The following is a 14,260-nucleotide window of genomic DNA, read 5'->3' as shown; positions in this document are numbered from 1 at the left end:
ACAGCTAGATCAGGAGTGGAAATATAGAAATGAAGATCTCAAGGAGGGTTAGCAACAGGGGAGTGGGAGGAGGAGATGGGGGGAGAAGGTACAGAAAATAACTAGCATAGACAGTAGATAGAAAATAGATGGGGGGGGGGCAAGAATAGCATGGGAAATATAGAACCTAAAGGACTTGAGACACATGGACATAAACTAAAGGGGGGTAATGGTGGGGATGGGGGGGCAGGGTGGAGGGGAATGAAGGGGGGAATAGAACAACTGTAACAGCAAAATCAATTTAAAAAAATAAATTAAAAAAAAAAAGCTACTTATCAGCCAAAAAAAAAAAAGATTAAATTTTAAAAAATTAAAACCATATGACCACCTCAACAGACACAGAAAAAGCATTTGACAAAAAAAAAAAAAAAAATCAAAAATCAAACATCAAAGTAGAAATTAAAGGGAATGACCTCAATCTAATAATGAGTATCTACAAAAAACCAACAGCTACCATACAGGCAAGAAGGGGCTAGAAAGAAGTATTCCAAGTCATGAAATCTAAAGACCTACATCCAAGATTGCTCTATCCAGCAAAGCTTTCATTTAGAATGGAAGGACAGATAAAGTGCTTCTCAGATAAGATCATCATCACCAAGCCCTTATTATATGAAATGTTGAAGGGACTTATCTAAGAAAAAGAAGATAAAAAAGATGAACAGTGAAAGGACAGCAAACTCACAGTTATTAAGAACCACGCCTAAAACAAAAGCAAACTAAGAGGACAGCTAGATCAGGAGCAGAACCATAGAAATGAAGATCACATGGAGGGTTAGCAACAGGGGAGTGGGAGGAGAAGGGGGAGAAGGTACAGAAAATAAGTAGCATAGATGGTAGGTAGAAAATAGATAGGGGGAGGGCAAGAATAGTATGGGAAACATACAATCTAAAGAACTTGAGACACGTGGTCATAAACTAAAGGGGGGAATGGTGCGGGAGGGGGTGTGCAGGGTGGAGGGTAATGAAGGGTGGAAATAGAACAACTGAAATGGCATAATAAAATATATTTTTTTAAAAAGAACTAATATTTGTATCTCATCAAGTTGTAGAATATCAATATACCAGTATCAACTTTTCTATATGCCAGGTAATAACAATTGCAATTTTTTTAATTCATGGAAAATTAAGATACAGATTACCAAAGACGTAAAAGACAACAAAACTGATGAGAGAAATTATAAAAGATCTTAGTAAATGGGGAAATAAATTTCTCCATGGGTCAGATGACTTAATATTACCATGTGCAATCTCCCCAAACCGAACTAAAGATTCAATGTTGTCCCAATGAAAATCCCAAAAGGCTTTTATGGGGAAATTGATGATTTATTTCTAAAATTCATATGAAAATGCAAGGAAGCTATTTTAGTCAAACAACTCTTCAAAAGAAAAAAAACAGGCATGTGCTCACTTAGGCAGCACATACAAAAAAAACTATTTAATTTCAAAAATTATTCTAAAATATAAAATGAAACTAGTGATTGGGGAACACGCCATCAACTCACAACTATCAACAACTAAATCTAAAAAAGAAAAACTAAGCAAACAACTAGAACAGGAACAGAATCAGAGAAATGGAGATCACATGGAGGGTTTTCAAAGTGGGGAAAGGGTAGGGGAGAATGGGGTAAAGGTACAGGGAATAAGAAGCATAACTGGTAGGCATAAAATAGATGGGGAGAGGTTAAGAATGGTATAGGAAACAGAGAAGTCAGAGAACTTATATGTACAACCCATGGACATGAACTAAGGTGGGGGAAGGCTAAGGGTTGAGGGGTGCAGGGCAGGGGGAGAGGGAGATAAAGGGGGGGAATTGAGAAGACTGTAATAGCATAATGAATACAATATACTTTTTTTAAAAAAGAAAGAAAAAGTGGCTAAATTGGACCTCATCAAAATTTAAAATTCTGCTCTTCAAAAGGTACCATTAAAAGAGGATTAAATCTGGGAGAAATTTCACCAAGGAGGTGAAAGATCTGTACAATTAAAACTCTAAGGCATTAACCCTGGCTGGCATAGCTCAGTGTATTAAGCTCAGGCCTGCAAATCAAAGGATCACGGTTCGATTCCCAGTCAGGGCACATGCCTGGGTTGTAGGCCAGTTCCCAGCAGGGGACGCACAACAGGCAACCATACATTGATATTTCTCTCCCTCTCTCCTTCCCTTCCCCTCTAAAGATAAATAAATAAAAAATCTTAAAGAAAAAAAAAACTCTAAGGCATTAATGAAAGAAACTGAAGCAGACAAATAAAAAGGAAATATATTCCATGCTCATGACTTAAAGAATTAGTATTGTTAAAAGTGCATACTACCCAAAACAGTATACAGGTTCACTGCAATTCCCATCAAAATTCAGAGGCATTTTTCACAGAAACAGGCAAAAATTTCTAAAATTTGTATGTCACAAAAGACCCTGAATAAAAAACACAATCTTGAGAAAGAAGAACAAAGATGAAGACTTCACATGTCTTAGATAAAAATATTGCCACCATCACACTCATCATAGTTTCAAATTATATTATAAAGCTATAATAATCAGAACAATATGGTACTGGCATAAATACAGACATATAGATCAGTGAAACAAACAGAGAGCCCAGAAATAAATCCATTCATGTAGAGTCAACTAATTTTAACAGAAGAGCCAAGAATATACAATGGGGAAAAAGGTGCTGGGGAAACTGAACAGCCTCTTGAAAAAGACTGGAACTAAAGCACTATGTAACATCATACACAAAAATCAACTTAAAATGGATTAAAGACCTGAATGTATATAAGGCCTAAAACCATAAAACTTCTATAACAAAACATGGGGATAAGACATGGGTCTTGGCAAAGATTTATTGGATTTGACACCAAAAGTAAAAATAAATGAGTGAGACTACACCAAATCAAAAGCTTCTGCACAGTAAAGGAAACTATCAACAAATAATTATATTTGTTGATTATTTCATATCTATCATATGACCCAGTCATTCCACTCTTAGGTATTCAACCAAGAGAAAGACAGCTATACGCCCATACAAAGATGTTATACACAGCTTTATGTGTAAAAGCCAAAAACTGGAAACAACATAAATGTCTATCGACAGGTGAACAAATAAACAAAGTGTGGTGTGCCCACACAACGAAATACTACCTTATCAAGGGAACAAATTATTGACACACCCACTAGATGGATGAATCTTAAAATAATTACATTGAGTGAGAGAAGTCAAACATAAAGGAGCATATGTAGTATATATAATTATATAATTCCATTTATATAAAATTGTAGAAAATACAAACTAATCTATAGTAACAGAAACTACATTAGTGGTTTTTTGTAGATGAGTAATTTTTATAAGAGGTATTATTAAAAGATAGAGAAAACATGAAGGATAATAGATACGGTCAGTTTCTTGACTGTGGTAGTGGTTTAATGGATAAATACTATGCCGTAAGTTACCAAATTATACACTTTAAATATATTCAATTCACTGTACCTCACAAAATCTCTCTTTAAAAACCAATTAATATTACCTTTCCCTTTCAGTCCTAAAACAAAAATAGGGTATTTTCTTTCCTTTCAATCCATGATAGTATTACTTCTAAAGAATTACAGAACTACAACAAATTTCCCCATATTCTCTACATTTTCAAAAATGAACCCTTAAAATTTTAATGTTAGGCTCAGATGTTAAGGTCGCCAACACACAGATATATTAACAAGAATATTTTCCCCAGCCACCAACTTCCACAACCCTATTACAAACAGGAGTTTTTTCCCCTGCTATCTCCCTTTTCGAGGAAATAAATATATGATTCCAATCGCCTCTTTATTTTACATCGCTATGACCTAAAGAGACCCTTAGAAAAAAATATTGCCACTATCACACTCTTCAATCTTCCACACTGCCTTTTTCTGCTGTTCCATCTTCCAGTTTTCCTTGGTTACTTCTATTTAGTTTCATTTCATTTTCTCACATTTACCACTCTTTAAAAAAATTTTTTTTAAGACATGTTTAGAAGAAAAGTATTTCTACATACCTCAAGTACTGGTCCAGCTCCAAGAATAATTTGTTCCACTCCACTGGCAAATCCTTTCTGACTGAGAGCAGTAAGGTGGTGAATAAGAAAGTTTGTGCTTTGAGTCTTGCCGGAACCACTCTCTCCTGAAATCACAATGCACTGATTCTTTCTTCGCTGAAGCATAGTATGATAAGCTACATCAGCCACAGCATAAATGTGAGGCTCAAGTTTTCCCAACTGGTGGTTATCATACATTTTGACATATTTGGGGTTATAAATAGGAAGAAACTTGAATGGGTTAATCACTATTAGAATACTGCCAACATAGGTATAAATTTTTTCATGCTTAAAGCGATTTCGTAGGTTTTCTAAGAGAGTTTTCTCATTCAGATCAGGTAAGCTACATAAATCGTCAAAGTCTTTCTGTTGAGGCTGTGGAAGAAAACCCCGTTCCATCATCCTGCGACGTTCTTCTGTCACCCGTAGCCATGACTGAAGACTACCATAATGGATTGACCCATCAAGGTTTTTTTCTCTCAGAAGAAAGCGGTAGTCCTCTCCACTTAGGCGATTTTCCAGAGCCATTCGAGGCCACAACATCATTCGTTGAACTGGACAGTCTGTTGGATTGAGTATCCATTCTTCTCCACCAAATTCCTTTACCTCTGCTAGAACATAGCATTTTGTTTTGTCAAGATGAAGTCTGTTTATAAGAGAGTCAATCACCTCAGCAGCTGTGGAATTTTTTCTGGCAGGAATTGGACAGTAGATTGTCCCTTCTGAGATTGTCCCAGGATATATACGTAATGTGTGTTCATTATCCTCAAAGCGTCGTCTTCCTCCATCATTTATATTCATATTGGATCTTGTCCCATCAGCATGAATGGTACATGTTCAAGACTGTCCACACCATTTTCGTGGTAAAAGAACTGTAACATAAAATATGTGAAACACTTAGAAGTCATATTACACAATCACTGCTTTCTGATGCTCAAGAAAGTCTTAATAACTGTGTTGATTACATCTTGCAGAACATAAAATCCTAAATCTCAGTATGGAAAATCTCAGTATTGTTTTTTTAAGATCTACTGGGCTTTATTAAGTCATTCATTAATTGGGCAGCATCCCACCTAGCAACTAGAAGGGTGCTCAGGAGGAACGGTCTTCAAATGGTCTCACTGAGACCACGTTATTTTATTACCCAAAGGCAGGCGCTTTCTAAAACAGTAACCTGTCAAAAATTATTTCAATATTTTACTATACTAATAATTCCAAATCCAAGGAGTATGAATAAAAATTATTTTATCTTCTACTATCACAAATGTTTCTAAGATACCCGAGATTCGAATCAAGCTCTTTTCTTTACATCTGAAGAGCCTCTCTGAAGACTAAAATGGACAGAATAATCACACTAATCTCATCACCCTACACTGAAAAGCTCTTATAAATAAAGCAAAAACCACAAAAACTGCCATTGATGGAGCAAAACTTTAGAGAAATTAAAAGAGTAAGATAACATCAGAGAGAATCTAAACTATTTTAATTAATCCAGAGATGACAAAAACCTGCTTGCTGTAGAAGAGATGTATTTTCAAGGACTTCTACACTCTTGACTCTCCACCTTCCCAAAGGCAGAGAGGTGAAGGGGGCGACAAAAGCCTCTTGCCCCTGGTTTGCCAAACAAAACTGACAAAAGTATACAATTAGATACCATTACAAATTTTATTCAATCTTCCCTTTTCCTTTAATACTACTTTTTTTATCTAACCCTATTTCATTCCTTACAAGTATTCTGCATATCCTTCCAACTTTCTCATATATCATACCTCTAGAAAAATGAATTCAACTTTTACACCTAAGGAAACAGTGATTTCCTTTAAATGACTCTCCAACTCAAAATGCATTCCTCTTTTCATTTCATCTGTTATTCCATTTCGGTCTACAGAGAGAATATGTGCCACATCCTTTCCAGAACTCACAAAATCCATTTCTTAATATCTCCATCAGTAACTAGTGCCATCACAAACCACTTTCCTGTGTTACCAACCTCTCTTTTGACATATTCCATTCATCATATAAAGATGCTATGTTATTTTTTAAAGTACCTTCAGTTACTTCTCATACTCTTACATACTTGTAAAATCCTCTAACTTAGAAATTTCTTTTTTATCTTTTTCTTAGATGATTTTTCAAATGCAGAATATTATAGAACATATTAAAAACAGCCACAAATCTACCACTCAATTTCCACAAGTTTGAAAATTGCTATAATTGCTCTATATCATTTATAAATACAGTATTAAAGATACAGTTACAGTTCCTTCCTTTGCTCTGCAGAAGCAACCACTATCCTGAGGTTGGTATTATTCACATACATATTTTTATGTTTTGAAAATATATGTACATCTCCATAAATTATAGACAGTACTGTTTCAGATTTAGAGGTTTAAAAAATGGTGTCATACCGAATAATCTGTATCTCACTTTAAATAATACCTTTTCTATTTATAAATGTGGATACATGTAAAGTACATTAATTGTCAAATAATAAGCCATTGTATATATAGGTTCATTAACTGTAGCAAAGTTCCACTCTGGAGGGGGCTGTTGATAATGGGGAAGGCTATGCATGTGTACAGGCCGATGGGATATATGGGAAATCACTGTGCCTTCTGTTCAATTACACTGTCAACCTAAAACTACTCTAAAAATGAAGTTTTTTAAATCCCATTATATGATTATGCCACAATTTATCACTCTTTCTAGTGAATACTTAGAAGATTTCCAATATTACACTATTAAAACTATGTTGCCATTCTCATACATGTCTCTTCACGTGCCTTTGACAGAACTTCTCTGGGCTTCATACCTAAAAGCAGAACTAATGGACTTTAAGCATCTTCAACCTTACTAGATATTAAAAAAAACATTCTCCAAAATGTATCAACTATTTCACAGCCAGCATAGAAAGAACTCAGGATTCTCTGCCCCCTTACTAGTAAAAGTATTGTCAGACTTGAGTTTCAGCCAAGATATTAAGTGTAAAAAGCTATCTCATTACTTTAGTTTACATTTCCCTCATTACTAGTGTAGAAGGACAATACTTATCTTATCACTTGCCATTTGGGCTCTGTTGGTTTTCCATCTTTCCTTTTTTTGAGTCGCCTGTTCCTTACTAGTTTGAATGAGTTTTCCATACATCCTGAGTATTAGACACTTTTCAGTTGCATGTGTGACAAATATCTCCTATCTATTGGATTTTATTTTTAATAGTCAACTCTATCTTTTCTTTACAGGTATGATTTGTTTCTTTTTTAATAAACAATATTAACAATTACAGTCATTTCTTAATTGTACCAGTCATTTTTTCTAAATGTTTCATATGGATTGTTTAATTTAATCCTCACAATTCCTCCAGGTTTGTTTTTATCATTGTGATCAACATCATCATTTTACAAATGAGAAAACACAGAAAGATGACATAATTTGCTCAACATCATAAATAGAATGTGATAAAGTTGAGATTTGAATCATTCAGTCTGACTCTAAAGCCTACCTAATGTGATCGATCGCCTTGTATACTTTTAAAAAATCCTTCCTTATCCTAAAAACATAGTTATTATCCTGTATTTTCTTATAAAAAGTCTACATTTTACTTTTCTCATTTAGGTCTCTAATCCAGACAATTTATTTTCATGTATGGTATGAGACAGGGCACTTAAAATTATTTTCACATCCATTCAGATTAGTAACTAGACCAGCACCACAATGAAGGATCTAACATTTCACCACTGATTTATATTAATGTGCCATCTTTGTCATGAGGCAAATTCCACAAAAATAGCAATCTATTCTGGTTCTGTATTCTGTTTCACAGCATCTATGTGTCCACTATATAGCTTAATTATTATAGCCATATAATAAGTTTTGAAATCTAGAGGGCAAGTTGCCTCTATCTGTTCTTCTTTAATGTTACTTTCACTGTTTACTCTGCCATAACAATTTTAAAAGCAACATGTCAATTACCATGAAATAACCATTTGGCAGTTTGATACTGCATTGATTTTTTTAGATTAATATTGGGAAAAAACAGACGTCCTACTGACTTCCCATTCATGAACACGATGTAATTTTTTTGAATTATACTATTTTTCACTTTTGAGGTTTCTGTCATTTTTCACAGTTACCTGATCTTTTTTCTCCCTATTCAAATTCTATAATTGTTTTAATTTAAGACATATTACTTATTCACTCATCTCCTTGATAATCTTAACTATACAATTTGATATTTTCCAAGCTAATATGCTAATGTCATCTAGACTAAACTATTCTCCTGACTGTTGATTTTATTTTGTATCTTTCTCAGCATCAGATGGCTTAATTTGTTTGAGAATTCAGCTTTACAGGAGCACATTTTCATAGAAGAATTTTTGTCTTTCATACATTTACCGAGAACCCACTATTTACTACTTTTTAAAAACACAATTACAATATCATTAATTGTATCTTCAAAAATTAACAATTTTAATATTCCTAGTCAGTGTTCAATTTCCCCAGTTAGGTCATAAATATTTTTCTTACCCTTACTCCATTCAAATCAGATCTGTCCTGAAGTAACAGTAAGGCTACGCTCTGGGCTGGCAGGTTCTAGTTGTGAAGCTGTATTTGTGTTCTCCTAAGCCCCTAGGTACATGGCTTCATATAAACGGTGGCCTATGGCACCAGTCGGCAGCAAAGCGGCTCCTTCCAGTCAAGCAAGCTGTGCCCTGCAACACTCCAGAAGATGCACTGCAAAACTACGGTCTGCCCTCTAAAGGTGGACGATATGACAGCCCTAGCACTAAATTCAGGGAATATCTTTTTCAACAGAAAAGTCTACTGATCCTAGCCCATGGTTTTCAACAATGAGACCAACTGCAACAGCACATCTCCATTTACCTCAAATTAGACAAAACCTCAGCTGCTTTTACCTGCAAGCTCCCAGCCATAGCCCCACTCACTGCTTTGCATTCTAGTCCCTTTCTGAAACATAAAAATGTTTATCTTTTATGAGCTCCCTTTATGTGCATTTGGTTTTCTCTTTTTGTTACTCTATCAATTATTGCTTTGTGTTTGGAAAAAAAGGTTACTTCAAAATATCACTCACAAATACATCTTGATAGCAAGCCATGAGCGTTTATCAGAATCACTTGAGAAACTTTTTTTTTAAGATTTTATTTATTTATCTTTAGAAAGTAAGGAAAGGACAGAGGGAAAGAAATATCAATGTATGGTTGCCTGTCCTGCGTCCCCTGCTGGGAACTGGCCTGCAACCCAGGCATGTGTCCTGACTGGGAATCAAACCTCGATCCTCTGGTTCACAGGCCTGCGCTCAATACACTGAGCTACACCAGCCAGGGCTTGGGAAACATTTTTAAAATACACATTTCTAAGTCCAATGTTTCTGAGGTCGGGAAATCTAGGCAATTTTGCTGTTGCTCATCCAGAGCATGGTATTGGGGAACCAATGGTCTATTTCTGCACTCCATTAGTACTCTTCCCACATAGTAAGCTACTGCCAATGTTCTTTGAAAATGTCAATTACCACAGAGTTGCCAAACCAATAGACTCTTCTTAATCCTCATCCTAACACACCACACTATAACATTTAATTAAAGTGGTCATCTCCTCATTCTTGAAATTGCCCTGTCACAGTATTTTTCTTGTTAATATTCCTGGTAGACTTATTCTTTCTGATTCACTCTTACAACTCCTTTTCCAATACCTCATTTTAAAAATAAAAATACTCTCCCTGTTTCTAAGCTCAAACCAGTGCTCTTTTTTAAATATATTTTATTGATTATGCCATTACAGTTGTCCCATCTTCCCCCCTTCATTCCCCTCCAACCTGAACACCCCCTCCCCTCACATTCCCCTTTAGTTCATGTCCATGTGTCAGAGTGCTTTAGCTTCTACATTTCCCATACTATTCTTGCCCTCCCCGTCTATTTTCTACCTACCATTTATGCTTTTTATTCTCTGTACCTTCTCCCCACTTCTCCTCCTCCCCTCCCCTGTTGCTAACCCTCCATGTGATCTCCATTTCTGTGGCTCCCCTCCTGTTTTAGGTGTCTGCTTAGTTTGTTTTAGGTGTGGTTGTTAATAACTGTGAGTTTGCTGTCCTTTCACTGTTCATAGTTTTTTATCTTTTCCTTAGATAAGTCCCTTTAACATTTCATATAATAAGGACTTAGTGATGATGAACTCCTTGAACTTGATCTTATCTGAGAAGCACTCTATCTGCCCTTCCATTCTAAATGAAAGCTTTGCTGGATAGATCAATCTTGGATGTAGGTCTTTGGATTTCATGACTTGGAATACCTCTTTCCAGCCCTTTCTTGCCTGTTAAGGTCTCTTTTGAGAAATCAGCTGACAGTCTGATGGGAACCCCTTTGTAGGTGGACTGTCCCCTTATCTCTTGCTGCTTCTAGAATTCTGTCCTTCATTTTAATCTTGGGTAATGTAATTACGATGTGCCTTGGTGTGTTCCTCCTTGGGTCCAACTTCTCTGGGACCCTCTGAGCTTCTTGGACTTCCTGGAAGTCTATTTCCTTTGCCAGATTGGGGAAGTTCTCCTTTGCTATTTGTTCAAGTAAGTTTTCCACTTGTTGCTCTTCCTCTTCTCCTTCTGGTGCCCCTATAATTTGGATGTTGGAACATTTAAAGATGTCCTGGAGGTTCCTAAGCATCTCCTCATTTTTTTGAATTCTTGTTTCTTCATTCTTTTCTGGTTGGTTGTTTGTTTCTTTCTTCCTTCTGGTCCACCTCATTGATTTGAGTCCCAGTTTTCTTTCCATCACTATTGGTTCCCTATGCATTTTCCTTCATTTCACTTATTGTACCCTTCATTTTTTCATCTAATTTGTGACCAAAATCAACCAGTTCTGTGAGCATCCTGATCACCAGTGTTTTGAACTATGCATCCAATAGGTTGGCTATTTCTTCATCGCTTAGAAGTATTGGCTCTGGGGCTTTGAGCTGTTCTTCTGCTTGAGCCATGTTTTGGTCTGTTTGCACCTGTTATGTATGAGGGGCGGAGCCTTAGGTGTTTACCAGGGCAGGCCAGCTCAGTAGCTGGGTTGTGATTGGGGACAGGGTCAGAGAGAAAGCAATGGAGTTTGTTCCGTTCTCCCTCGGACCTCAGTCCCTTTTGCTGCTTCCCACAAGCAAACTGGGCCCTTCTGGTGCTGGTTCCTGGATGTGTGAGCTTGTGTACATTCTAGGACCCTGTGGGTCTCTCCAACGAACTCTCCTTTGAGGCTGGGAGCCTCTCCCAGCACCTCGACCCTCAGAAATTTTTCCAATCGGTGCTTTTAGGCTTTATTTCCCATTGCTGGGGCCATGGGTTGCACAGTCTCACTGCCTGTTTTGTTTTGTTTTTTTTCTTTGCCTGGTTTATCTGCTCACAAATGTGTATCCAGTCAGCCAGCCGCCTTGCGAGCCTTACTGGGTTTGCTAGTTTCATCCCTGCGCCCAGGTCCGCTAACCACCACTTTTTCCTTGGGACCCCTCTCTGCTGGCCGCCAACTCACCCCTCTTACCAGTCTGGATGAATGGTTCATTGTTGTCGGACTTTGGTACAGTTCAATTTTTCTGTCTGTTTTGGTTGTGTTTTTGTTTCTAAATCTTTGTTGTCCTTAAGTTTGGTTGTGTGAGGAGGTACAGTATTTCCACCTACACCTCCATCTTAGCCAGAAGTTCAGTGGTCTTCTATCTGAATTATTTTACCTAGTCCTTTATCTATAATTATAGTTACCTATATCTATAGATATTCTGCATTACAATGGCAGAAATGAGTAGTTGGGTCAGAGACCATATGGTTCACAGAGCCAAAAATATTTACGATGTAGCTTTGAAAGTTTGCCAACCCCTATTCCAGGGTAACTACTAAAAATAGGAAAAAAAAGTATAACTTCCCAATACAGCGAAAAAGTAGAATGATAATCAATTCAAAAAACAAAGCAAGAAAGGGGAGAGTTAGAAAAATAGAACAAGTGGAAAGCAAACAAAATATTATGTTACTGTATTAAGTGTAAATACTCCCATTAAAAGACAGAGATCATCAGACCAGGTTTTTTTAATTTATATGCTGTTGTCAGCAGACACACATCTGTAATATGAAGAAAGAGAATCAGAAAGAAAAAAAAGAGAAGAAATACCATATAAATTCTAGCCAAACGTCAGTATAATCCAACATAACATCAAGCAAAGTAGAAAAAGAAAATTGAGTTAAATATCTATTAGGTCCCTTTTAGCTCTTATGTATTGTAATTCTAGGTTTAGATCTGAGAGAAAGGTCTCTGGATATCACTGGTGACCCTGAAAAGTAGGAAACAGAAAAAGACTATAAATTAAGGAAAGTGATAGATTGACAAGTAAGTAGACTAGCCAGTATTGAGTAAATATTCTATAAATGAAAGAGACATATGAGTAAAATGTTAGGAGCTTGGGAACACATCTTTAGGGCTATAAACAAGAATTAAGCATGGAAGTAGATACTGAAAACTTAAGGAAGGAAAAGTCTAACTTATAATCCAAGGTTGTTTGGTAAGCAAGACTAAATGAGATTTAAGTCAAAAGTAGACAAGCCCTGGCCAGTATGCTCAGTTGGTTGGAGTGTCATCCCGTAGACCAAAGAGTCATAAATTTGATTCCCAGTCAAGGCACATACCCAGATTGTGGGTTCAATCCCTAGTCAGAGCAAATATGAGAAGGTTACCAATCGAGTTTCTCTCTCATACTGATGTTTCTTTCTCTCTTTCCCCCAACCCCTGCTTCCTCTCTCTCTAAAAAGTGATGGAAAAAGAAAAGTCCTCAAATGAAGATTTAAAAAAAAAAAGTAGACAGGTAGTACCTTTCACTATCTCTTCTTGTGGAAAAAAATAATGTGTTGAAAAACAGTTTTTCAGGTCAGATGTGACAAGAGTACACATCAGCTGATCATCACTGGATACGATATAAGAGCCCCCTTTTACATGTACTATGCCAAAGCCAAAGGGGCAGAAAGAAAAAACATTTTGTAGTATTTCAACTAAAGAAAAGGTGACGGAAGAAATAAGTTACCATATGACACACTGTAGCACAGGTACATGAACGACTATCAATTTAGTCTGCCCAGTAGGTAATCTATACCTTCTGTGTTTTCCTTTGAAGAACTATTTCTCCTCCCTTGTTATTTGTATTAAACTCATGCCCCAGTTAGGGTAGAAGGGTCATACTAGTTGTGACCCAGGCCTAGTCAGTTTATTCCATTCCCCCTAGCAATGGTGGCACTCACTATACTAGAACTTTGCTGCAACTATTAGGAAAGGAATTTTTTTTCTAGGTGAGCTGCTAATCTAAAAACATGTACATTTGTAACCCCACTCCTTAAATGGTTTCATTTTCTGAGGTTTTAGTTACCACAGTCAACCACTGTCCAAAACTATCAAATGGAAAATTCCAAAGGAAATAATTCTTAAGTTTTAAATTGTGTGTCATTCTGAGTAGTGTGATGAAAGTTTATACCGTCCCACTCTGTCTGGCCCAGGTCATTAATCATCCTTTTGTCCAGTGTATTCCCACTATATAAGCTGCTCAACCATTAGTTACTTAGTAGCTCAGGACTCAATTTCCCAGGATTACCCAAAAGCAGATAATCCTTTTTCTGACATAAAGTTAAAAAAGCCTAACACTATGTCATAATGCCTACATCATTCATCTCACTTCATCTCATCATATAAGCAACATATCATTTTACATCATCATACAAAGGACGAGTAAAGTGGTTTAAAGGCATCCACTGGGGGGTCTTGAAACATATGCCCCATAGATAAGGGGGACCTACTGTAAACTTAGGATTTGTTGGCAGCTATCTTCCCTGAATGCATTTAAAAAGCTTCTCTGCAATAAAAGAGAATGAACATGTGGCAAAACCTTATCAAAACTGTTTGAGCCACTGAGAGCAGCTATGCCTCAAATACACTCAACCACTGAACTTCCTTGTTAAATGTACCAAACAATTCCCTTTTATGCCCTGAGCCACTGTCAGTTTGGTTTCTGCCCTCTGTAATCAAAAGAACCCACTACAGCCCTGGCTGATGTGGCTCAGTGGATTGAGTGCTGCCCGCCTGCAAACCAAAGGGTCTGCAGTTCAATTCCCAGTCAGGGCACGTGCCTGGGTTATGGGCCTGG

The 14,260-nt window shown here is 36.7% G+C and overlaps 1 protein-coding gene across 8 annotated transcripts in view; it reads right to left on the bottom strand.

Annotated features, from left to right (window-relative positions):
* Positions 1-14,260, bottom strand: part of MYO9A (myosin IXA) — a 312,362-nt gene that overhangs the window by 255,468 nt on the left and 42,634 nt on the right. For all 8 annotated transcript variants that reach the window (XM_053656781.1, XM_053656780.1, XM_053656783.1 and 5 more), the window contains one exon: positions 4,067-4,977. In XM_053656781.1, the coding sequence (XP_053512756.1) occupies positions 4,067-4,906 (840 nt within the window). In that variant the 5' untranslated portion in view covers positions 4,907-4,977. The remainder of the gene's footprint in view (positions 1-4,066; positions 4,978-14,260) is intronic.

This window comes from Artibeus jamaicensis, unplaced genomic scaffold (assembly GCF_021234435.1).
Source record: "Artibeus jamaicensis isolate MK-2021 breed Jamaican fruit bat unplaced genomic scaffold, CSHL_Jam_final scaffold_286, whole genome shotgun sequence".
Taxonomy (NCBI): Eukaryota; Metazoa; Chordata; class Mammalia; order Chiroptera; family Phyllostomidae; genus Artibeus; species Artibeus jamaicensis.
The sequence above is the reverse complement of the archived record's forward strand: the minus strand, read 5'-3'. Positions and strand labels throughout refer to the sequence as shown.